Below are 26,247 nucleotides of genomic sequence, written 5' to 3'. Positions count from 1 at the left end.
ATGCTTCCCCGGAGATGAACACCTTTCTCTGGAACATGTGCAGGATGAAAAGGGGAACATGAGGAAGGGGGTTGGAAGCTGGGCAAAAAGGAGTCACAGGGTCTAGAAAGCTGTTGGCTCCAGGAGAGAATCTGGAACCCTGTTGACTACTGGACCCTCTAAAACAAAGACAGGGATGGGAGAGTTTATCTCAAAGGAGTCAGAACCTAGAACAGCACAGCTCCTAGAGGGCAGAGAAGCAGGGGGAGCGGCGGAACAGGGGTAATAGTGGCCCATCCCCCCCCCAAGCACTGTTAACTGCACCCCCTCCTGGTGAGGACCGCAGCCTGGAGGAAGCAGCCCCTTCGGGAGGCCAGGCACAGAGCTCGGCGTCCTCGATGTTGCGCTGGAAGGAGCGGCGGGGCTGGGTCAGGAGGGTTAGAGTGTTTCAGTATTCAGCAGCTGCAGCCCCTATGAGGCTCGTCCCTTCCTGCTGCTCTTCCCAACTGGTTGAGCTTTGGCGTCTCATCTCAGCACGTGGCAGCCTCTCCCCTGCTCCCTGGGCTTGGGATGGAAGCCCCTTGCCCGCGTCTCCGTGTCTCCTGGCTCACAGGACAGCCGGCCTTGTACGTTTTATGGAGCGTTCTAGCCGTGTTTGTCTCACCCACAGTCACTGAATGACTCCTGATTAATTTCTCTCTGAATCCTTAGCATCTAGATATTTGGACATATTAGTGCACAATGGTGTTTGTTGAATGAATTAAATGACGTTTATTTAGCTAAATAAACATTTAAAAAATTTTTTCAACTAATTCCATTTATTGAGTTCTTGTTCTATGCCCTGCGCCCTGCTACATGCTGGCAAAACAAACAAAAATAAATTAGATGGACATCGCCCCCCACTGTGGGGGATGCATTCTGGAAGGGTCAGGCCAAAAGATGGGCACAGTTCTTTCACCCGATGACCAAAGCTGACTACGTCCCCTCCAGCAAAAACACCCAGGGTAGTGCTTTCCTCCAGGAGAGAGGCCTTTCACTGAAACACCTTTCACAACTCTAATAAGAGCTGCAATTCCCTTTCTTTAACAGGTGTTTCCATTTCCATTGTGATCTTCCTATAACGAGGCGACTGAACTGATCTTTTTCAAGGTGAGGCCAGCGACCGAGCCCGTCCCCTCCCTCCTCAGGGAGCCCTCATGGCCATGCTCACTGTGGGCTGCAGCTCAATGTTGCGCAGGCATTGAGGTTGCACTTCGTTAAAGTGTCCACAGTGATTCACAGATGCCTCCCCCAGAGGGTGCACAAAATTCCAAAGCCATCAGCACACTGGGGACAGGCGGCTTAGATTGCTCCTTCCAGGATGTGCTACCTGGCTTTGGCCCACTCGGCATTTCATGTTCTGCCCTGAGGTCTAATTACTCTGCCCAGCTGTGTCCGTCGAAAGTCCCCCCCCCCACCCCTTCACCTGAATCACTAAGAAGCTGAGTCCTTCCTCTGTTGGCATCACTCTGTGCCCACTCTGGGCAAAACCCCTGCCCTCTGTGAGGTGAGGCACCTCAGAGGGGAAACCCACCATGCAGGGACCTGAGGTGGCAAACCAGAAAGCAGCCAAGTAAACAGTCAGTCCCTGTGTAGACAAAGAAGAGTCCAGACACGGGATGAAGTCTCAGCCTTGCCTCTTGTGGCTTAGGAGTGCACCGAGCACGACAGGCTCCCACGCGCATCCCGGAGCTCTCCTCGGAGCCCTGGGCTGGCCTGGCTTATTTCTGCTCTGGGCTTGCTGGACCTGGCTGAGTCGTGGGGAAGCGGACACCCTGGCCTTTGAGACCCAACTGGATAAATTCATTCACCACAAAGTTTGTACCATCAGGACCTCGGTGAAGAGTTGATGGAGGCACAAGAGAGAGAAACCAAGAAGTCACTCTCATAGTTTCCTTTGGAAAGAGCGGAAAGAGGCAGGGCAAGGAGGACAGGAGCCACCTACAGACTGAGAGAGAGTTGGGGCGTTTATTTGACTGGAGCCTGTGGAGGGAAGTGAGTCTGGGGGTTTGGGTGAGACCAATTGCTCCTGAGGCCCCTGCAAGAAAATTCACTGGGCCATATGTTGGCAGCCATGCTGCCCTGGCTCTCAGGGGTCAGCGGATGCCCACCACCTCCTCCCTGCGTTAACCTCAGCCCCTGCTGGCCGTCTGCCCCCTGCAGCTCAGGCTGCCTGTTTCTCATCTTATTAGCAGGCACTCGGTGAGCAGTCCTGGCTCAGCACGGTGGTGAGGACTTTGCCCGGATTATCTCATTTGTCACAGCTACCCCATCAGGAAATGGTCCCTATCAAGACTGCCCTCATTCTACTGATAAGGAAACTGAATCTCAGAGCAGTAAAGCCATTTTCTCAAGGCCACACAAAGAACTCCCCGAGACAGCACTCCACAGAAGATGTGGCTGTGGTGACCATGTGCTGGCCAACGTGTCAGGGTGGCCCCACCAGCCTCGTCAATCAAGGAAGGGCTTAGAAATCCTTTTGTTTTCCTGGGGCATCTGTAGCTTCTTGGCTCCACTAGTGTTTTTGCACTGGGGAGGCGTACATTTCTGTTTTGGTTTTAAAAATACCCCAAGGTAACAGAATTAGCACAGTCATCCCAGCACACTGGCCACCCCCTTTTTTTTGACGGCTTCGATGTGCTTGGGTTGATGGCCGCATGTTGCTTCGAAGGAATTCCAGCTCTGCGACTAATAATGAAGGCAACGATGACAGCTAGCATTCATTAGGCACATGTTATGCTTGGCTCTGTGCTGAGTCAAGTAGAAAAGAGAGGCACAGAGAGGCCCAAGGTCACACAGCTGGTCAGTAGCAGAGTCAGGCCTTGGACGCAGACCTGGCTGGTCCCTTTATTCCCTGTGGTCCCTGGTCTGGCGTGCCCTGAGTCGGGTTAACATCAGCCATTCAGCAAGTCAGACGGTCTCATTACATATTAGAAACTTGCTGTGCATGTGCCAAGTGAGGGGCAGGGAGAGGAGCCGAGGGCAGTGGTCTGTGGAGGGTGAGTGGGGGTCCCAGGCTAAGGAACACAGTCTGGGGTGTTTGGGGAAGGCAAAAAAGGAGCAGAGGGTGACAGGAGCAGGGGCCTGAAAGACGAAAGGGTTACCAAGAAGGAGCTCTATCAGCTTCACAATTTTGTATCAGTTTTGTTTATGGCCTCGGGGGGATTTATGACGGGAGGCATTTGGATCAAGGAATTGGGAGGAATAATTTCAAACTGCAGTTGACCACAAAGGCATTGTGTGTGTGTGTGTGTGTGTGTGTGTGTGTGTGTGTGTGCCCGCAGTGAGAAAGGCAAAATAATTCTCATTTTGCCACTTTCGACTGTCACAACAGGCTTTTGGGGAGGCTATTTTGGTCTGTTTTTGTCATTTCATATACATGCATGGCTGCTATACTGTGATTCCTAAGGCTTAAATGGCCTTTAAACTGCTGCTCAGTTTGCAGAGGTGAGGTTTTTGTCTTGCCTGTACTCTCCGGATTACCATTGCTCAGCTCATTCCCTGCAAATGAACTGCACTCGTTTTTATTCATAGGAGCGTTTCGCTACTAGTTCAGCGATTTCCTTCTCCAACATCCTCAAAAGAGCATTTACTGGTACTGGCGAGAGTCAACACTCCTCCTACAACTGTGATCCATTCCTGTAACGTGGGGGAGTGAAGGCACTTCTAACCTTTAATTTCTCTTAAAGTGAGCTTATGACTTCCTACCATCCCCATTTGGATGCTTTCACCACTGACAGTGTTTTAATTTTATTACTTATAAAGAAAGACAGGAGGAGACAAATTTTCGGGTTGCAAATTCCCCCTAGTTCAATGCCTGGCAAGTTCCTTCCGTACAGACCTTCATGAATGTCCTTTAAATCTGGACTCTTAGGATTTCCTGTTTTTTAGAATATTGGTTAAGACAGTGGGCAGTGAAAGAACTGAGCACTTGGTAGTAACAGGGCCGACTTGACTCTTACTTCGATCTCTGAATGAATGGTGATGTCACGAATCAAGGAGAGCCACAACTTTACACTCAAAGATCAACCCTATATATGATGATCGCAGAGGCAACAAAGGTTGTAGTCAAAGGTTAGCTGGGTTTTATTCTCAGCATACCAGATGTGTCACCTTGAGTAAATTACTTTAACCTCTCTGGGCCTCAGTTTCCTCATCTGTAAATGGAGATGTTGAGCACCCACTTGATAAGGATTAGATAAGATCATGTACACACAGAGACTGATAGATAGTGCTCAATAAATGTTAGCTATATGACTCTGAGAGTATTGACATAGACAATGCTTGGCTCCCGTCTCTCTGCCATTCACCATAATGCTCATAAACTAAGGTAGAGAGGAGCTAGCATAGGCCCTAGCCACTAAAACAATGGCCTTTATCAGTGGCTGCTATCATATGGGATGACCGATCCTCATTACTAAGAACCGAAACTGCCTGTTCAGTAACATTTCTCATACATTAGGTAAAAACAATCTCTGACAATCAGACATTCCTGTCTATGGTACTGAACAGTCCTTAAAATAGAAAAGAAAGACACAGTAGACCAAGTCTGTCTTGTGGTAAATGTGTAATGTCATTTTAATTTGATATCAGCAAATGCCCTTGTAAATCAAACTCACCACACTGAATCCCTGGTGAGTCTGGAGTTCACATTCCCATCTTCTTCCAGGAAGATGTCCATTTGCAAATTGGCATCATTGTCGTGGGCTGAGAAGTAATTGGTGACAACTCTTGCTGGTATCCCCAGGCATCGCAAAACTGCAGGGAAGAAGACAGACCACAACTAATCACATCACCGAAATTTAATAAATACATAGGGAGCAATCCCTCCTCATAGGGACTTTCTTCTCTAGCAAAGTCAAAAGTTCGAAAATAACATAAGTAAACCCAATGAATCACCAAAGTGGTAGTTAGTGAGAGTATTGTGTGCACACCAAAGAGACAGTTCACTAACCAGGAACACTCAAACCAAGACACAGAAGGAGGCCCAAGGACATATTATTATAAAGGGGCTTATATAGTGAGGAAGCAGTGACTGTTTAGTCGTCACAGTGATTGCTTATATTAGAATTTTCTTAAAAGATAGGGAATTGGTCAGTGGTTAGGGTTAGGAAGCAGTTCAAGGTTTCCAGAGGCATAAGCAGGAAATGACCCAGGTCAAGTTAGCCTTGCAAAATAAGCCAAAGTAAGATTTTTGTGTGCAAACTGTTTTTTTCTGCTAGGGAAATCTTCAAGGCTAGTCTCTGTTTGTTTTTTATTTTAACACCAACATGGAAAGCCCCATTCGCACATTCAAACATTCCATGCTGGAGAAGGGGCTATTGCAGGATCAAGGCTGCAGAGAGAAACCTTGCTGCATGGTCATTCAGAACTGCAGTTGGGCCAGATGAAGCCAACTGGGACAGAAGCCCAGTAACAGCGTTCCAACTGTTTAGTTGCAAACCATACAGTTGTCAAAGTGGTATTTTAGTACAGCTAAGGGGACTATGTTTCTGAAAATAAAATAAAAAACTGGCTAATACCAAGTTAGAAATCTACAAAGCAGGTCCTCAGTGGGGTTTGCTTTCCTGGCTGGAATTTGCTCCGTAACACTTGGTGGAAGGTGACACCACAGGTTCATTTTAATTGTTACATAATAAATTACCAGGATGCAACTCTTGCCATATGTACCTATTGATTAAATTTAATCCAAATGCCCTCCCTGGCTCCCAGGATGCCACACATCAGGGCTCATTGAAAATAATTCAGCTGACAATTTTAAGATTAATTACTTGGCTTGCCTTTTATTTCCTCAGAACAGTTTAGCATTTTTAACCAAAGACTATCCCCCTCCTTCAACAGGACAACCTTGGAAGTCCATACTGGAGTTTGGTAAGGGGAAGCTTGGCACTGGGGTGCCAGGACCTCCTTCCCTCCAACTTCCCTCTGCGAGTTTATTCTCACTGTGTTAATTCTCACGTTGCGCTTCTGCCTTTCCTAGCTTACCATCGAAGCCTGGAGTAGCTCTGGAGACCCTTTTATACAAAAGGCACAAATGGATGGAAGGTGCTCACTGTTTGATCTGGCTCTAAGCCCGAAGGAATTACACTGGGATAGTGAAATTACCGGCAGCAGGAGGACATGGGGCGACAGAGGGCTCTTTCTGCTTTCCTGGAATCCTTTCATAAGATTGACTGCCTCTGTTGGGTGCTGTCTACACAGTCTTGGCTTGCAAACCACGAGGGAGTAGAACTACTATCTTGAAGTTCAGGCTTCTCTCTAGAACTCCAGAGACCACCCCTTCTAAGAGACAGATGCATTGACTTTGATTGCTCTCAGGAAATACACGTATATTCTTTTAGTCCTTGGGTGTCCTTAAGTGGCTAGGAAAATAATATTCATTTTGATGCCATGGGGAAACAGAACGCATGATACAAAACTCATAATTTCTTCTCACTTGGATCACTGACTAGTTCTTAGACCATAACAACTTTGAGCTGAAACTGATAGGCGTCATAATCATTTATTAAAAAAATGGCCTCATCTCAGCTTCTAGCCTCTGACCCTGCCTTAATTTTTCTGAAGGAAAAAAAAGCTAGCTTGATGAAACATTCCTTATTAATGAGTAAGCAGAAAGGACACTCCAATTTGAGCTTAATGTTTTCTCCGAGGCTGTAGAAATGGCATGTGAATGAAAATCATTACCAATCATGAAGACACACTGAAATACATGTATCTTTAAAAATATTCACTGAATTAACAATAACATTGGGCCTATATAGGCAAATGCCATTTCACACAATGATTCATGGGGCTGGAGAGAGTAATTCTGTTCCCATATGCTTTCTTCCGTGGATCGGATGCTGCGTGGATTAAAAGCCAGAAAGGAAACTGGGGAGTGACAATTGTTCATTAAATTCTGATACCTAATTGCTCAGGGGCATTGAGACTCACATATAAAAATGAAGATGAAAAAAGTGGAGATGAGACCACCTGCCAAATCCCTTCCATAGCTAGAGTAAAAATTAAATAGATATATTTATTTAAAAACCCCCAGTGATAAACAATACGCAACTGAGCATATTTATAAAACTTCTCAATAACAAATAAAAATCCACATAAATCTTTTCTTACTATTATTATTATTTTAAATTTGGCTAATTTAATCTTTTTAAAATGGGTGTGTGGGGGGGTGACTGAAAAAAATTGCCATATCCTTAGCCCCACATCCTTACTTGGCCCCTGGGACCCTCCATTTCTCTGGATTTAGGATGATGGATTATATAGGAAATAGTCCATCATTCTTTCTATAAAGACTCTACAGTCAAAGAGAAACTATGAGCATATCTGGCCCAGAACAATTTAATTATGCATTGACTACATCCCAGAATAGCCACCCATAAATTCTACAGAGCCAACGGGGATTGTTAGGTCTCTGTACCAGATTATAGATAAAATATCATGAAGTGAAATTTCCTTTACATTAAAAAAATATTACTCAGTTGGATACTTACATGTGTTAAAGACACCAGCAAAAACCCAGCACTGACCATACCGAACTGGATTCTGAGAACTCTGATATTCCAACAGAATGTCAATGCTTCCAGTCCAGGCGGAAGGGGGGACACCATAGGCATAGACATTGTCCCAGGATCCAACAAGGACACCGTCATCATCTTTGGAATTGACCTAAATGAGACCACAAGTGGTGAGAAGAAAGATCATTTAGAAAAGCTTTCTCCAGACTCTGACATAAGGAAAGGTAAAGAGTCCAGTGTCTTCCACGTGGCCTATGTGATGAAAACAGTTCACTACTGTTTAATCCACTGTTATGTTGTCAGATAAAATAATGTAATAACTAATTGTGCAAGGGGAAACAAAATAATTGGACTGCCTCTTAAGTAGCATATCATTGTGGTAAGGTGGTGTTGAATAGTAGATATGAAGAACCTATAATGTCTTCTCCATGTACTCAGGAGGAAATGTACATAGGGTACTTGGTTTGTTTGAAATCATGCTAGAGGATGATGTAAGAAAGAGAGGAAGAAGACCTACAAAAGAAGACAGCTCAAGTAGGGATCAAGTAGAGATTCTGTCTCGGTGAAAGGAGAATTCAAAACTGACAAATGACAAAAGGTGTATAGATAGAGTGAAGGCCCAGAGACTCATGGTCTAAGGCGTTTTGACTTTGATGATGAGTGGCATGCTCCAATGAATTGAAAAATTAAACAGATGCTGGCATGGGAACCATTAAAAGTTAATAAGAGACTTCTGGTCAAGATGGTGGTGTATGTAAACATGATACTCACCTCCTCCCACAACTGCATCGAAATTACAACTAAAGTACAGAACAATTATCATTTAGAACCCCCTGAAACTGGGTTGAATGGAAGTCCTACAACTAGGGAATTAAAGAAGAAGCCACATCTAAACTGGTAGGAGGGGCAGAGACGCAGAACGGTCTGGTCTCACACCAACGTTGATAAAACTTGGGAGGATATCTTGGCTAATGGAGGTCCCCCTTGAGGAGTGAGGGGTCCCAGCCCCACACCAGGCCTCCCAGACTGGGGTTCCAGTGCTAGGAAGAGAAGTCCTCATAACTTCTGACTGTAAAAACCAGCAGGGATTGAGGCTGAGGGAGATGGAGGGCTGCAGGTTGTTCCTTTTAAAGGGTCCACACAGGGAATAACTCAAACTCATGCCCTCTGAACTCCAGCACTGGAGCAGCAGCTCAAAAGGAACCAGGGACATACTGAGAAGAAAGGAATTATCTGGCTTCAGGTTGAGAGCTGGAGGTGGAGGGGGCAGCTTTCCCTCAGACAGAAGTGCTGGCAGGTGCTGTTGTTCCTGTGATGAGCCCTCCACCCACAGAGCTCACAGACAGGTGCCATATCTGAGACTCCATCAACCTGGCTCACACTGCCCTACCCTGATGATTCCCTGAGACACGCCCCCCCCTCCCCAAACTTGCAGGCCCACCCAAGCTGTTTCCAGGGGCTTTACCACAGGAGTGGCCTGTCTTGGCTCATGCTTCAGATTTTCCTAAAATCTCTCAAACAAGCAGCATCTGGCCTCAGTGAGCCTAGTACCTCACTAAGTGGCCCCAGGCCCAGCACTAGCAGCAGCTGGCCTTGGCTTGTAGTTTAGTCTCACCAGGCACCTCCAAGTCCAGTACAAGCAGCAGCCATCTGCAGATCACTTTGTAGCTCAGGCTGGGTGGTCCCTGGCAGAACACAGGTAGTGACTGAACTTAGCTTGCACCTCCCAGGAGGCCCCAGAGCCAGTGAACCCAGTGGATAGCTTCACACCACATCGAAGCACCACCACCCAACCACCTTTGCAAACAACGCACTCAAAGAGCTAACTCAGCAGCACCAGAGCCCTGCTGAAGTAGGTCCTGCTCTGTGGGGTGGGCCCTTGCACAGCTGATCCTCCACAGTGGTCAGAGGTCTGTGGTCAGTGGTTGCATGCAGTCCTTGCTGCTGATTGGCCTGGGGGTAAATCTCTCCCATTGATGTGCAACAGCAACCAAAACTCAATGACAGGAGGAGGGTATACAAAGCCCACACGAGGGTGGGGTACACCTTGAGTGCCTAAGCTGGGGTGATTGGAGAGGCTGTGCCAATGGCCCCTATAGAACACCTACTACATTAGGCCACTCTTCCAAGCCTGGGAGATGTAACAGCTCTACCTAATACATAGACACAAACACAGTGTGGCTGCCAAAATGAGGAGACAAAGAAACATGCCTCAAAGAACAGAACAAAACGCTAGAAAAAGAACGAAACAAAATAGAGACAAACAATCTACCAGATACAGATATAATCAAAACACTGGTTATAAAGATGCTCATGAACTTAGTGAGGACCTCAACAGCATAAAGAAGGACCAGTTGGAAATGAAGAATATGCTAGCAGAAATGAAGAACACTTTACAGGGAATCAACAGTAGAGTAGATGAAGCTGAGAATTAAATCAGCAATTTGGAATATAAGGGAGCAAAAACGCCCAATCAGAACAGCAAAAAGAAAAGAGGACCCCCCCCCCCCCCCAAATGAGGATAGTGTAAGGAGCCTCTGGGACAACTGCAAGTGTACCAACATTTGCATCATGGGGGTTCAGAAGGAGAAGAGAGAGAGCAAGAAATTGAAAACCTATTTGAAAAAACAATGACAGAAAATTTCCTTTATTTGGCGAAAGAAATAGACTTACAAGTCCAGGAAGCTCAGAGAGTCCCAAACAAGATGAACCCAAAGAGGCCCACACCAAGACACATCATAATTAAAATGCCAAAGGTTAAAGACAAATAGAGAATCTTAAAAACAGCAAGAGAAAAGCAGTTAGTTACTTACAGGGGTGCTCCTATAACACTCAGTTGATTTCTCAAAAGAAACTTTGCAGGCCAGAAGGGATTGAAAGAAATAGCCAAAGTGATGAAAAGCTTCACAGCCAAGAAAAAGCTAAAGTTCATCAGCACCAAATCCGTATTATATGAAAAGACCCTTAAAGAAGGGTCTTCTTTAAGAAGAAAAAGTAGAATAGAGATAAAAAATATGAACAATAAAATTGCAATAAATACCTATCAACAATTGAATCTAAAAAACAAAATAAGAAAACCAGCCCGGCTGGGCGTGGCTCAGTGGTTGAGCGTCAACCTAGGATCCAGGCAATAGGGTTCGATTCCCAGTCAGGGCACATGCCTGGTTGCGGGCTTAATCAATGACTCTCTCATCATTGATGTTTCTGTCTCTCCCTCTCCCTCTCCTTTCCTCTCTCTGAAATCAATAAAGATATATTTAAAAAAAAAAAAAAAGAAAACCAGCAGAACAGAAACAGACTCATAGATACAGAGAATGTTTTGATAGTTGCCAGATGGAGGGGGGTTGGGAGATGGATGAATATAGTCAATAATATTCTAATAACTATGTATGGTGTCAAATGGGTATGAGATTTATCAGGATGATCATTTAGTAAGTTATATAATGTCTAATTACTGGGGTGTACAGCTGAAACTAATATAATAACTTATGTCAACTGTTACTGAAAACAAAATATTATTTAAAAATTTAATAAAAAATTAGTTTCCCATTGGTACCTCACGGAATTTGTCTTAAAAATTTGTGTTAAAGCAATATTTTTATTTATGATTATTTAAGGTGATTAAGATTTTATAGTTTTGTTAAAAGATATTCCCATTTACATCATGGTCCTGGGGTATATTATAGCTTAAACATAGAGGAGACTTGAGCAAATACTGGTAATCTTGTACATTAGGGAAAACCTTGCGGCACATTCAGACCATAGTCATCTGGTAGCAGCAGACCTCAAGTACAGGAACGAAAACCTTTTGTATTTAGATAATAAAACAAAGGCTGGAAAGTAACAGTTTCAAGGCATTTGGTCAGTTTTTGGGGCTGGGGTCTGGCTGAATCTTATCTCTCTTGGTGTAACTTTTTAAAATCATGTTTAACTATAAGTCAGAAGAATGTCTAGGTGGGTAGCAGTGAGACTTTTTTCAAAAACTGGTGCTACTTCAACAATGTTTATATGCTGACATGACAATGGTTCAGAGCTTTGCTTTCTAAAATGTGGTCTGTGGGCCAGCAGCAGTGGAATCCCCTGAGAGCTTGCTGGAAATGCAGAATCCAGGCATCTCCACGGAGCTGCTCAATCAGAGTCTGCATTTTAACAAAGTTCCCAGGTTATCTGGGTGCACATTAGCTTTGGAAGCATAGGTTTAGACTATGCTGAGAAGACATTAGTAAGCAATATGAAACATGCGATTGAAACAGAGATGTTTGGATTATGAAAACCATAGAAGACATATTAAAATGTGGTGAATTTTTATGTGTTCACTACCCTGCTCACTAACAGCTCAGCGTCAGCACTGCCCCAGACCCTTCTCTTACGCTTGCCGAGTTTAGCTGTATAGGAGTCTATCTTTCTCAGTAGGTCAAGAGTTAATTGAGAACAGAGATAATCATGTCTTTCTGACTTCTACAAAGTATTGGCAAAGAACAGGTTGCTCGAGTTGTTGAATAATCACTCATATACTCAACAGATAAACACTGTATAACTGAGTAAGAATAAGACTTTCTCCCTGGGGAGAGACAGATAAGAAACCAACCAAGTGCAAGTAAAGGTTACTGGTATTAAGACAGAAAGATGTAGAGGCAGAGTGGGGGCCCAAAGGAGGGAGCATCTGTTTTATCAGGCTGGAAGGTGGTGATGGTGATGGTGGGCTGAACAGAGGAAAGGACATGAAAGCTAGGTTTTGAGGGGCTGGTCACTACAAAAGGCCACTTACATAATGGAAACAGTTTGAATAAATGCTTGGTGTCATAAAATAGCATGGCAGGTTCAAGGACCTGCTAGGAGCTCTGCCTGGGTACCATGTAAGAAGACAATAGTGGATGAAATAGAAAATACTAGAAGAAAACAATTAAGATGGCAAGTGCCTTCTACTCTAAGTGACAAACCCTCCAGTAAAATATGATATTTACTTAGCACCGAGTAGCATTTCCCAAAGAGGGTCCTTCTGGGAGTGTTCTCTAGAAGATCCCCATTTGATTTGATTTAGATATGCTATTTTCCCCCCTTGACTCTGTCCAGCCAGGTTAAAGTGAAGGTTTTTACCCAGTTAATTGGTTTAATGTAGAAAAATGTAATTTTTTTGAGACTTCTGAAGGACCTTGTTCAACTAACTGCAAACTCATGCCTTTGATGTAAACGTTGATTTCATTCTGTAACACCATGAAATGACTGAGTTGCAGCAGGGGTTAGCCAACCATTTTGGCTGTACCCATGATCACTATTGCTCTTTGCAGTTAAGTTGATTATTTAAAATTCTGCACCTATTATAATGAAGCCTGAAGAATGCCTCCATAAGCTATGATGTGGTTTAGCCTCTGTGGACAGATAGATGCAGCTTTAACTCAATTGCCATTTCCTTCTCCTTACCATTGAGAAGTAGAATAGGGCTTATGACTCTCAGAGGTAAAAGTTTCTAAACTATAGTTCGATGACTGATTTCAAACAGAAAGCCGTTAATTAGAAGGGCTATTTATAGCTCATGGTTGAACCCAATCAGCTAAGAGGAAGAGTAAGAAAAGCAAAAAAAAAGCCATCTCCTCTACAGACCTTTTAATTGTTAATGCTGAGCTGTTCCCCTGTAGTTAGATAAATCACAACTCTCATTTATTAGCATTTGGCCAGGTTAGCTACTGTTTTCTAATTAGAACATTGATTTCTGGAGAGTCCAGACACTGAAACAGATGAGTTTTAGTTACAGATGGAAAGGGTTAAAGTAATAGCTTCCTTCCTATACCACAAGATATGTTTGGACACTTCAAGGGCATAATTTTTTTTAGGCCACAATGGACTGTTTTAACATACTATCATGAACTCAGAGTTTGACCAGTGACAGAATGAAACATCTCGGTCTTGCATTGCTGATGGTCAAGGAGACAACATGAGCTCAGGACTTTGGACAGGAAGCGTTATTAAACTTAATTAAGGTTTGCACAAAATTGTTCTCCCATAATAGCTACAAGATTGGAAAAATGAAGTACCAGCCCTCCCCTCAAAGTCACTGTTAGCAACCTTAGGTGCATAACATAACTCAATAAACTTCAAAATCTGATTCCCAGAAAAGATAAGGGTTACGGAGAGGATCAGAAAGATAACATGGCTCAGCTCTTAACTCTAACCCTGACCCTGACCCTGACCCTAACCACCAGTTCTTCAGAAGCCCTACTGTCAACTCAACATAATCTTGAGATTTCTCACTTGTATATGAAAATCTGGAAAGAAACAAACTGAATGAAAATGCAGATCTTTTTCTTGTTCTGATGAGAATAGTGAACACAACTGCTATGGATAAATGGGTGAAAAAAGGTCCGTATCTCTAAAGAGGTAGAGATTCTGGGACAGTGAGAAATTATACAAAGCCTGAGAGTTACTCCTCCATGGGAGTGAGATATGCCTCCAACTAGGTGGAGTGGGTTCTGGAATGAGAATTTTGACAGAATCCTAAAAGGAAGAGCAGACTCCAAGTATTCTAACAGAGACTGTCCTCTCTTCAGCTAAACTCCCTTCCCTGCTCCAATCTTTCCCAGGATTCTAATGAGGAGATAGGCCTCAAACTGATATGCAGAGGAGAAATTAAACGAATCTCAGATCGGCAAGAGTCAAGATATCACCTACATTATATCAGAGCAAACAGAACACTTGGAGAAGACTTCTGCCAGTCTGAGCATGAATAAAAAGAAAATTAACAGTGAGGAAAGAAGACAAGACAGGGGTGGGAGAGAGAGAAAATATTAAAAATACTTGTATGGAAACAAAATTAAGGAACATAAATAATTTTCTCACAATCTCTTAGGAGATCACAGACCTAAAGGAACAAAATGAAGAACAAATTACATTATCATGGAACTAAAAAGATTATAAACTGTAAGGAACAATAGATACTGCTAGAAATATAATTAATGACAGAAGAAAAGCCTGAGATAAAGGACATACCAATGAAAAAGGTGAGGAGGTGAAGTTATTTAGAGAGAAGCTAATAGTTATGAAAGACAAGGATAATATACCATAAGGATAATTAGTATCCCTAAAATAGAGAACCCAACAAATGACATAGAAGATATAATCATGACATAATAGAAGGAAATGTTACCAAACTGAGAAAAAGTTGAATTTATACATTGAAAGAGCAATATGTGCTTCAGGCTAACTTGATGCAGAATGCTCATTGCCTAGGAACCTGAACTAATTAAGCTTTTTGAACTTACGGATAAAGAAATAATACAGATAGAAAATGCAAATTAGCAACTAGGGAGGAAATTAAGCTGCCTTCAGACTTCTCCATAGCACCATTCAGTGGCAAACACGGTCAATCAAAGCACAGTCAATCGATAGTCCTGAGAGAAAGAAAGGTTGACCCAGGGATATTATGCAGAGCTAAGATGTTCTGCAAGTATAAAGGCAACCAGCACAGACTTACACACATGAAGGACCTCAGGAAATAGTCTCCATCCAAATCAAACCACTTGAAAAGTCATATCAAGATAATTAAGGGCTGAATCAAACAAAGAGCCCAGAAACAGGGACTCTGTGGTAAGAAAAAAAAAATCTGGTGGTGAGAAAATTCATATAAGTATAAAAACCTTTGGGAATTATAGTAGTAATAAATTGAATATGAACTATAAAACTTGAAGATGTAAAAACAGTAATAATCCTAAGAAAAATTAGACATAAGGGAGGAAAGAAAGAATGGAATTGCTAGTGTTTTAATGTGTTGATCTCTCTTAGTTAATTGACATCATCAAACATTAAAATATAATTTAAAAATATAATTACTTTATTCTTTTAATAGTTTCATAAATTTTTAATAACCTTAAAGGGATCTGTTAGGAAATAATATTTCTGGAGGTAAAGAAACATTTATTTAAAGTTAACAGTTTTCTTCTATGGTAATTCCATTTTCCTCTTCTGAGAAAGTAAAATTTAATAAAATTAAACAAATCTTACAATTTAATAGAATGCAAATACAATTAAATGCAGTATTTTTAGTTAAATAGTACAGCACTGTTTGGCATAAACACAAACAGACCAATGGAACACAATAGAGAGCACAGAAGGAGACTCCAGAAATATAGTTAATTAACTTTTGACAAAGTTGCAAAGGCAAGTTCAGGGACAAAGAATGATCTTTTCCACAAATACTGCTGGAACAATCGGACATTAATACACAAACATGAACTTTGATTTCTACCTTGTACCATAGACAAAAACTGTCTCAAAATGAATCATGGGCCTAAATTTAAAACCTAAAACTATAAAGCTTCTAGAAGGCAACATAGGAACAAATTTTGTACCCTTCAATTAGTCAAGGATTCCTTAGATATAATACTGTAAGAATGGCCCATAAAGAATATATTTACAAATTCGACCTCATCAAACTAAGAACTTTTGCTCTCTGAAAGATATTGTTAAGAGAATGAAAAGATAAGTTCAGAGTGGGCAAAAGTATTTGTAAATCGCATTTACGATAAAGGGCTTATAACCAGAATATTGAAACTCAAAAATAAGAAAAGGAAAAAAATTAAAAAACATGGGCAAAATATTTGAAGAGGTACTACATTAAAGAACATACATGGATGACAGATAAGCACAACTAAAGGAGCTCAACATTATCCATCATAAGAAATGCAAATTAAAACTCCTATGAGATAGCTCTACAAACCTCTTAGGAAGTCTGAAATCAAAAAGACTGATCATAACAAGTGCTGGGAAAGATGTGAACACCTGGGACGCGCATACACGGCTGATGGGAATGTAAAATGGTAACCACTTGGGCAGTTTCTTAAAATTAAACTTATACGGACCATAAGGCTCAGCCACCCCCTCTCTTATTTATCTAAGAGAAATAAAAGCTAGGCCTATACAAAGATTTCTACATAAGTATTCCTAGCTTTATTTAAAAAACTGGAAACCGCTCAAAAGTCCACCAACAAATAAATGGATAAACGAATTGTGGTTCATCTATACAATGCAACACTCCTCAGGAATAAGATGAAATGAACTGCTGATGGACATAATAGCATGGATGAAGTTTGAAAGGAGATAAAGAGGCACAGGAGAAGCTAGACAAAGAAGAGCTCATACTGCCTGATTTCATTCACGGAAAATTCTAGAAAATTAAATCCATGTTTAATGACAGAAAGCAGAGCGGTGATTACCTGGGGATGGCAGACAAAGCAGGGAGTCGTCAGAGGAAGAAATCACACAAAAACCTTCTGGGCGGAGATGGACATGTCCACTGTTTTCATTTTGGTGATGGTTTCATGAGTGCATCAAAGTAATCAAATCGTGAGTTTTAATTTGTACATTTTATTGTATGTCAAAAATATCTCAATAAAATCATAAAAAGTAAGTAAAATACTTTTAAATTAAAATAGCATTCTAGTATAATACCGTTTATGGTTTTAAAATTATATTTATCTCTTTCAATATCTACATATCTAGTTGGTCTGATATACATCAAATATTAATAATGGTCGTTTCTTGATGTTGAAATTTGGGATGATTTTTTTGAGAGAAAAAAATTTTTTTAACTTTCATTTAACAATCTTTCTGGAATGCGCAAATTCTTTTTAGAGAGAGCATTATCTTCTTGCATAAAAAAATACTGGAAGCAGATATGCCAAGATACCGATTGCATTCAATTCCTGTAGTGCGAATGTATATGTAATAATTATTTTCTTATTTATACTTTAAAAAATGTTTAGAATTTCCTCAGATGTTTTCCCTAGAGGAGAGAATAGTTGAAATTTCGTTTGTGCTCCAAGAGGGTAGGCTGCCTCTCTGAATTCAAGGCTTAGGTCCACGGGGTGTGATTAAACTGGGTTATTCAAATATGAGGAGGGACAGAGGCAATGCTCTTTGAGGGCTGACAAGGAAGGTCAACCAGTCAGGAGGTGGACCATCAGGGACTAGACAACTGTGGGAAAACCAGCCAGGAAATGCACTGCTGTTGGGTGGGAGGTCTTTTAAATGGGGTGGCTGTAGGAGGACAGGCCTGGGCTTGGCTCTGAAGTGGAGCTGCCTGACCTTGGGGCCTGGCACTGGGGTCACACTGAGTAGCCTTCACCTTAAGGTCAGAATACGCCCTGGGTCCCTGTCCAATTCAAAGGACAGAGAGGGCCTTAAAGCATGACCAATACCGGACTTCTCAGTATTGCTCATGGGGGATGGAGTAGATTTTAACTTGATACGGAAAAAAAGAGAAAGAAATGTGATATTTCTTGATTCTCTGATTTCTTATAGCACACACCTTTACATTTTGCATAATTACTATTTTTTTCTGCTTCTTTTTAAAGGTAAAAGTATTTTACTTATCCTGTGTGAACATTTTATATGGTTATAACAAAATTACTTTTCTCTATTAAAACCTGTATTCTGTTAAATTCCACTGTTGAAAGTTATGTTCTCATAAAGGCTAGGATTTCTATAACTCTTGTAGAATACAGTTTTATACCTAATCTTGTCTATAATAGTTTCTCAAAGACCTTTGGTTATAAATTTTGGGTAACATGAATTAGCTCCAAATGTGGAGAGTTAAATTTGGAAAGGAGAAAGATTATTCCTAGGACAAGATCCTTTCCAGGTTTTGTGAACCATAAGTCCCCACCTATCGTCTGGTGGTGATCAATCTAATTGTAGGTGAAAGTCTTAGAGATGTCAAACTGGGCTCATGACACTCTAGGGTTCTACAGAGTACCTCAGTAGTCATTGTTTTGGGGAAAGGTGATTACCAAGTGGTGGGGATGGTGGAGTCTTCAGGCAGCATCTCTCTTCAATGGCAACAGGTCTACTTTTCTCTTGTATATATTTAGGATCGATTGATATTTGTTTTAAAAATGTAGTTCCCAAAAGCAAAATTTGAACACCCATTGGTCTGGGAATTTGAAGATATGTTTCTTATGCCTTCTCTGCCATTTTTCAAATTATGTGCTGAGGATAGGAAGGGAGATGAACTGGAGATGAAGTACTCCTAGACTTAGACAGGTTATTCCATGGGCGAGACTCCCAGCAAACACACACAAAAGGAGAAATTAGGGTAGCAAGAATTCTTTTTTGTCCCTTGCCTGGATTCTCATCTTTGATTCTTTTTGGATTTCATAACACACATAGCAAAGACAAAGAAAGCTATCTATAATCTCCTTGGCTTTTCACAGTGGTGGGCTTAACAACAGCTGTTTTCTGCCTCAGTGCTGTTGGCAGCATTACTCTGTCTTTCTGGAATCCCTTTCCATACTCAACATACTCAAACCCTTCCTTTACTTGGCAAATGTCTACTGATTTTTTTTAAAACCCAGATCGTTTCATTCTGGAAATCGTTACCTATCTCTTTGATCTGGATGTCTTTTCTCTGTGCTCACATAGCATTCTTTGCTGAGTACTACCCTCCTATTTATTATATTGCCTTGTGTCATTAACTGAGTGCCTTTGTTCCCGTTACCAGATGTGCATTCTCAGAAGGAAGGAAGGTGCCATGCTGTTTTGACTTTGTATTACCAGTGTTAGCACAGAGTGGGCACTAAATAAGTTTCGCTTAATGAAAGGATATGGTATCAGCAGAAGGCGGGGTAGGCCACCCTTTAATATTTCTTCACTAGATCAAGACAAATGGGTTCATCAGAATGCCAACAGACATTCTGCTGAAACTTACAAGTTGTTCCTAAAATTTATATAGAAATGCAAAGGATCTAATATAACTAAAACAATACAAAAAAAGAAAAACAAAGTTTATGGACTAAGTGATTTGAAGATTTACTATAACACTGTAGTAACTGAGATAATATGGTATATAAGAATAGATAAATAGACCAATGGAACAGAATAGAAGCAGAAATAGATCCACACTTTTATACTCATTTGATTTTCAACAAAGTCATCACAGCAATTCAATGGAAGAAAAATGACAGTCTTTTCAACAAGCGAAAGTCTTCTCAACAAATTAGTTTCCAACAGTTTTTTTCAACAAAAGGTACTAGAACAAATGGATAAACTTGTGTGGAGGGTGCTTGACCCCTATCTCACACCACACATGGTAATAATTCAAGATGGATCACAGACCTAAACATAAAAGCAAAATTATAAAGTTTCAAAAATATATAGAATATCTTCATAACCTTGTGGGAATAACATATTTCCTAGGGAGAATTCTTAAAAAATGTTTTCTAATTGAATTTTATAAAATTTAAAAGCTTGTTCCTTAAAATACAATATTTAAAAAATTTAACGCCAAGTCATATTAGGGGAGAAAATATCTTAAATGCACACCTGACAAAGGACTTGTATTAAGAATATAGAGAAAACAACTACAGCTCATTAATAAAAGGACAGACAATCCAATAACCACATGGGCAAAGAGTCGAAATGATACCACACCAAAAAAAGGTGTAAGATTGGTCAACGAACGCATGAAAAGGTGCTCTGTATCATTAGTCATCAGAGAAATGAAAATTAAAATCCCAGTGAGATACCACTATACACGCGTGAGAGTGGCTAAGATTAGGAAAGCCGACAACACCAAGAGCAGGCGCAGCTGCGGGGCAGCGGAAGCCCCTGCATTGCTGCCGTCCGCGAGGCGGCCCAATCGCTCCGGACCCCGGCGGATTCTTACAAAGAGAAACATCGGCATACCCTGTGATTTAGACAGGCCGCCTTTAGCCTCTTACCCCAGGGATATGAAAACATCTGTACACAACAAGACTTGAACAATAATGCTCATAATAGCCTTAGTCATAATAGCCCCAAGTTGAAAACACCTCGTATGTCCATCAGCAGATGAACGGATATACAATTTGTGATACAGAATACAGTGAAATAGCGCTCAGCAATATAAAGGCACAAATGAAAGACGCGTGCAACATCTGATTAGTGAAAGAAGCCGGCCCCAACTGTGCATACCACATGCATCCAGGCTGCGGTTTCAGGTGGTAAATCTAACCTATTGCAAGAAATCAGAACAGAGGTTGCCTAAGGGGTGCGGATTGACTAGGAGTGGAGCACAAGGAAATTTCTGGGCTGATGGTAAGGTTTATATTTTGGTTGGTGGTGATTACCCTAATTAACTAGCTGAATTTTGCATTTAGTATCCATACTTTACTGTATGTAAATTTTACTTCAATTTGAAAAACATGGATTAACCCTAACCTGTACCGTGAAGCATACAACCGCTGTTGGGCAAATGTCCTTTGGTAGACATACTTGGCTCAGGCTCCGGCAGGGGTGGGTCATTAGATTCATTTTTAGAGCAAACTACTACAACTAGAGATTACTAACCTTGTTTCCCTTAGTAACTGAGAATTCTTATTTGGCCAAAACATATTTTACTAATTGGTCATCAAGAAAGAAATAACCAAATGTGGGCAGAGAGAGGTCCCGAGATTTCAAGCATTTCTAATGTCTGCTGTTTTATATTTATTTATTATTTATTTATTTAAATATATATTTATTGATTTCAGAGAGAGGAAAGGAGACAGACAGACAGACAGACACGTCAATGGTAAGAGTGTCATTGGGGATCAAGCCCACAACCGGGCATGTGCCCTGACCGGGAATCAAACCCGGATCGCCTGGATCCTAGGTCGATGCTCAACCGCTGAGCCACGCCCGGCCGGGCTCATGTCTGCTGTTTGAAATTTCTATCCCACCGCTGCATGTGGAGGGCTGGTGTAGAGCAGGCCTCCAGAAAGTTTGGAGTGAAAGGAATGGAGCGATGGGAAGGGGGAAGCGCAGGGTGAGAGGAGGAAAGGATGCGGATGAGGGAGAGAGGCGGAGGGAAGGTGAGAAGGGGACCCAAGGTGCATAAAGCTGTGAGAGCACGCCCCAAAGGGCTGCACCAGCTTTGCTGCATTTCTGTCCATCCATCCTGGGGACGTCTGTCCAGGAGAGCAGAACAGCCCGACTGCATGGCCGAGAGAGCGTGCTCGAAGCATCCCTGTTTCCCAAACAGCCTGCGCAATTTCAGAGAGATGCAGCCCTGAAACCTCATTCCGGGAAGCAATTCAGGGAGAGCAGGCATTTAGATTGACTATTATTATCACATTCAAGAGATGGCTTGTAATAAATGCCTGTTTTTCTCCAAAAATATGGGGAGAACAGGCATAAGAAATGTAACCTTAATAATTGAGAAACCAAGCTGTTTGCCCACAAATGGAAACTTCATCACATTGCTGGCTTTTACCATAAGAGAGAAATGATGTCTGAGCAGTTCTTTGTTCCCCGCTGCCCTGCGCTCCCCCCGAAAGAGAAGAATGAATCAGGCTGGGCTTGTAAAAACATTATATTTGTATCCAAGGAGCTCATGTGATGTGGGGAGAGGACAGACAGAGGGCAAGTCCAGGGAAACAGCATCGGGTGGGGCAGCAGGGGCAGGCAACATGAGGTCCATCTCCGCTCCTACCGGTGACCTTGTATAAGTCACTTAACTCCCTGAGACCTCAGCCTTTCTAGCTGCACTTTATTTATTTATGGAATGGACATAATTTTTCAAAAGTGGCTATGGTAACAATTTCTGTTAGGTAAATTCTATTTTCCTGCAGGCTTCCAATATATTTATTAATTGTTAAAAATTCTTCAAAAAAACAGAAATAAAAATCTGTAGTGAGTGAGGTGAGTAAGGTGACCTTGTGGTATTACATTTAGTTTGAAATGTACTGGAGATTGTCCTGACTCTACCTCCCATTCGTCATTGGATGCCCTCGGTCTTTCCTGAACTGTAGAAACGCCTCATGTTTAGGGATAGCTTGAAGCTTCACCTTTAAGGGTTTAAAAAAATCTTTTTAGAATTGGCATTTTAGTATTTTACTCTGCTGGACCATAATAACAGTTTTCATTAAGCCTCACAGTAGATTCTCCAAAGTTGCCATCACTGGGAGCCCTACTCATTGAGCTGTGTCATCATTGGAAAGGTTATGGAAAGCACCAGAGGCCTCTATCTTTCTTAGCTACCCCAATCGAGGCAGCAGTCCTGATATTCCTGGGCATGCATCTTGGAGAAAGGAAGGAACAATTTAAAATAAGAAAGCCGGTAGGGTTGGAAACCCAGACTCTGGATGGAGACTCAATCCACCTTGGAGCCCACATCCGGCAATGGTCAAAGCCTGGAAACGTTAGCTCCTCGACATTTGAAAGCTAGAATGCAGGTGTGTGAGTCACTGCCACCCTTCCAGGTGGAAGTTACCTCTGTACCTTCACAGAGGCGACACTGGGTCCTGCTCAGTGCACTGCACTGACTATGTGGTGGTGGTGTCACCACCGCCACCACTATGAGAAGTTCTGGCGGGCAATTATAGAAATCTTTGATATGAAAATCCAGAAACAAATTATTATTACATAATCATGCTTCTGTGCTAGATTCAATTTTTCCAAAATTAGGATCCATATGGGGAATGTGAAAGAGCTCATCAGTGGTGAAATGGGTCCTGATCTCTCCAGGACGGTTGACTCCGAGAAAGGGGCTGTTAGTTGCTGGTAAACCAAAGGCGCTAGATAGTGCTGGGGTTGGTCTGTATGGTCAGGAATAGACTTCATGTACTTACTCCTGCTCTAAAGTTCATTTGGATAACAGAAGGGTAGAATTTCTAGCCCAAGTGAATTTTTAAATGCATTATAGTCATAATAGTTTGTTGCTGGAAGAGGTTTGCCGACTGCAAGGCTTCCCGTAAGGTGCCCAGGTGAACAACTGGAGGACCATGGTTTGTAGTAAGCTGCCTGTCTGGCATTTCAGCAGTGAGGCATTACTGCTCCTCATGCATGGAAGAAAAAATAGCTTTCTAAATACCGAGACAATGAGAAGGCGATAAAAATGGACAGAGTGAAAAGTAACTTTATTTTCGGTATCTATGAGATCGCATATGCTTAGAGAGCAGAGCCCTGAAGTCCATGTTATCTCTAAGGTCTACGGTCATTCATCTTGTCCTGGGCCCCAGGAAACGTCAGGACCTACCACCAGTTGTGGTCAGTTTGATTTACTAGCTGGAGTTCGAGACTTTTTTTTTTATAACACTAAAGAGTACATCGAACATTGACTGGTTAAAAAAGTTTGATCTTGAGTTTAGTTTCCAAAAGGCACAGTCAGAGCAAGTATTAATGGGGATTAATGATGGCATTGTGGTTCGATATTAGCAAAAGACCAGGTTAAAAATAAATGTGGACACCTCAAGGGAAACAGGAAAGTCCAGGCTGGCAACAGTATCAAGGCTGGGATTTTAAAATATGTGACTATTGACCTTTTTTTCTCCTCTCCCTCTTTCCAAAATTTCTCAATAATGTCACCTTTTAAAAATTATTATAATTAAATCAAAAAAGCCCTCAGAGGAGCAAATGATCCCAGTCTACGTTTTCTTGCAGTGGTTTTGGTGACTGGCTCTTTGGGTATAATTTCCACCACGGAAAAAGGGCTCCATGAGTAATAGTATGGTTTATTGGTGCTATAGGCCCTTGGCAACCACTCTTCTACCGCTTGAGCCAATATCCCAACACTTGGTAGGCTGGCATTTATTTCTGGGAAAACTCTGAGCAAAGCTTGAGAGATTTGCTTTCCCGTATGTTTATTTCATCAGAGAATTTGCCATACTGTGTTGAAATTTTCCACTTACCTGTCTGTTGTCTCTGTTAGACTCTAAATTCTGTGAAGGAAGAAACTATGGTTTGTTCTCAATTATACCCCAGTACCTAGACCTGAGAGTCTCAATAAATACTTGTCAAATGAATAAGTTAATATTGAGCATTTTATTACCATCAGCATCATTATAGTAATCACCACTACCACCACCATCACCAACACCATCACCACCATCACTGTCACCACCACTACCACCACCACCACCATAATTGCCACCAGCACCACCAGCACCACCACCACTGCCATCAAGACGTATTTGGTGTCTAATTCTTTTTAGGAACTTTTTCCCCAGGGGCTCAGTGTTTCTGGCTATTAAGAATTCTCTGATTTATATCTTTCTTCACTTATTCCCTTATTTCAAAATTCATCTGCCTCTGGACCCCATTCTCTTGGGTCCTTTTTTTCTAGGAAACAGCTACTTAATTTGATATAATCGTGTTATTGCTACTAATGTGTTGGTAATGGCCCTCCAAGGTAACATGATCTAAGAGCGAGGACAATATCTACTTTTAGCTCAGCCACTTATTTGCTGTGTGCGCTTGAGTGACATCATTTCAGGGTCCTCTGTCCTTTACCTGGAGCATCTTCCAGATCTCATGTACACATTCTCTGCAATTCAACACAGCTCTTCTATTGATAAGTCTCAACTCAAAGGCGCGAATCTGCACTGAGGTGAGGTGTTAGGGGTTTCACAGTGAATAAGGGAGCGGTATCTGCTTAACAAGCAGATCAACATAATAAGCCACAGCGCGCCTCCCTGCAAACTTTTCTGCTCACAGTTGCTGCCAGATCCAATCAGTCAGCGGGCAGAAACAGGCACCGACAGGTAACCACGCGGCAGGAATGCCAGGCTATTGTCACTGTCTTCCCTTTCCCCAGGACCATGCTGTCCTTGTCACAACATGGCATAACCCAACTGTTTTGATGCTCTGATCGTGGCCCAGAGTCCATGTGTGGCTTCTTCATAGTAATCCCGGGCCAAAGATGCAATGCGTTCTTAATGCTCTGTGAGCAAAATAACTTTTCTTATGGCACAAAGCATCTTTCTAGAAATTCCCTAGCACATTTCCTGGCAATTGTTCTGGTGGGTACTGTCAAATCAGGTATGAAGTTCAAAGAAAACAGCAACCAAGCAATGTAATTTAAAGGAGAAAGTATAACTTTGGGCAAATCAAAGTTATAGTTTTCTCCTTTTAAAAATTTTCTCCCTTACATCAATCTGCAGTGAAGCTGTGGTAAAAGGTACCACTCAGTACATAGAGAAGCCTAAATAAAAGGTAGCTTATATAAGGTTATAACATCTCAGGCCCAATCCCCAGACAATGAAATTACAAAATTTACAGACTTTCTCCTGGGAGAATCCAATAGCCCAAGGCTGTCCAAATTGTCATAAGTAGTTCTTATTTTCCCATCAAAGTGAGGTAACACAACTTAAAATAAGAACCAAGTAAGATACTGAATTTATAAAGGGGAAATTAGAAGAAAGAAGAGCGTCATTTTGAAGAGTAAAAGGATATCTTTGCTGCCACTGGGAATAACAAATGCCATTTGAGTCTAGGGACAATATTTCCCTTTAAAGCTGAAGAGAGGCCTGGGGAGGTTGAGGGACTTGCCCGGTCACACAGAGAGTGGCCCAGTCTGAGCCGAGAGGTCTGAGCCGACCGGGGCCTGGTGGGTGCTGCTCCCACTTTCTCTTCTGTGGCAGAATGAAAACCAACAGGTTTTTTTTTTGTTGTTTTTTTTTTAAAAAAATATATCTTTATTGATTTCAGAGAGAGGAAAGGAGAGGGAGAGAGAGAGATAGAAACATCAATGATGAGAGAGTCATTGATGGGCTGCAGCCCACAACCCGGGCATGTGCCCTGACCGGGAATCGAACCCCGATCTCCTGGATCCTAGGTCGACACTCAGCCGCTGAGCCACGCCCGGCCGGGCGCAACAGGTTTTGAATGGGGCAGAAAGACAGATCCCCTTTGCAGGCAAGAAGAGAGCGTTATGTCCATTGCACAGGCTGGGAAACTGAGCCACAAAGGGGCTTACTGCTGTGGC

At 42.0% G+C, this 26,247-nt stretch overlaps 1 protein-coding gene across 5 annotated transcripts in view; it reads right to left on the bottom strand.

Annotated features, from left to right (window-relative positions):
* Positions 1–26,247, bottom strand: part of F13A1 (coagulation factor XIII A chain) — a 159,154-nt gene that overhangs the window by 58,125 nt on the left and 74,782 nt on the right. For all 5 annotated transcript variants that reach the window (XM_081143694.1, XM_081143696.1, XM_081143695.1 and 2 more), the window contains 2 exons: positions 7,512–7,686; positions 4,638–4,776 (listed from right to left, as the gene is read on the bottom strand). In XM_081143694.1, coding sequence (XP_080999820.1) covers positions 4,638–4,776; positions 7,512–7,686 — 314 coding nt within the window. The remainder of the gene's footprint in view (positions 1–4,637; positions 4,777–7,511; positions 7,687–26,247) is intronic.

Source organism: Miniopterus schreibersii (assembly GCF_964146895.1).
Source record: "Miniopterus schreibersii genome assembly, chromosome: 8".
NCBI lineage: Eukaryota > Metazoa > Chordata > Mammalia > Chiroptera > Miniopteridae > Miniopterus > Miniopterus schreibersii.
Note: the sequence above shows the minus strand (reverse complement) of the source record. Positions and strands in the feature narration are given on the sequence as shown.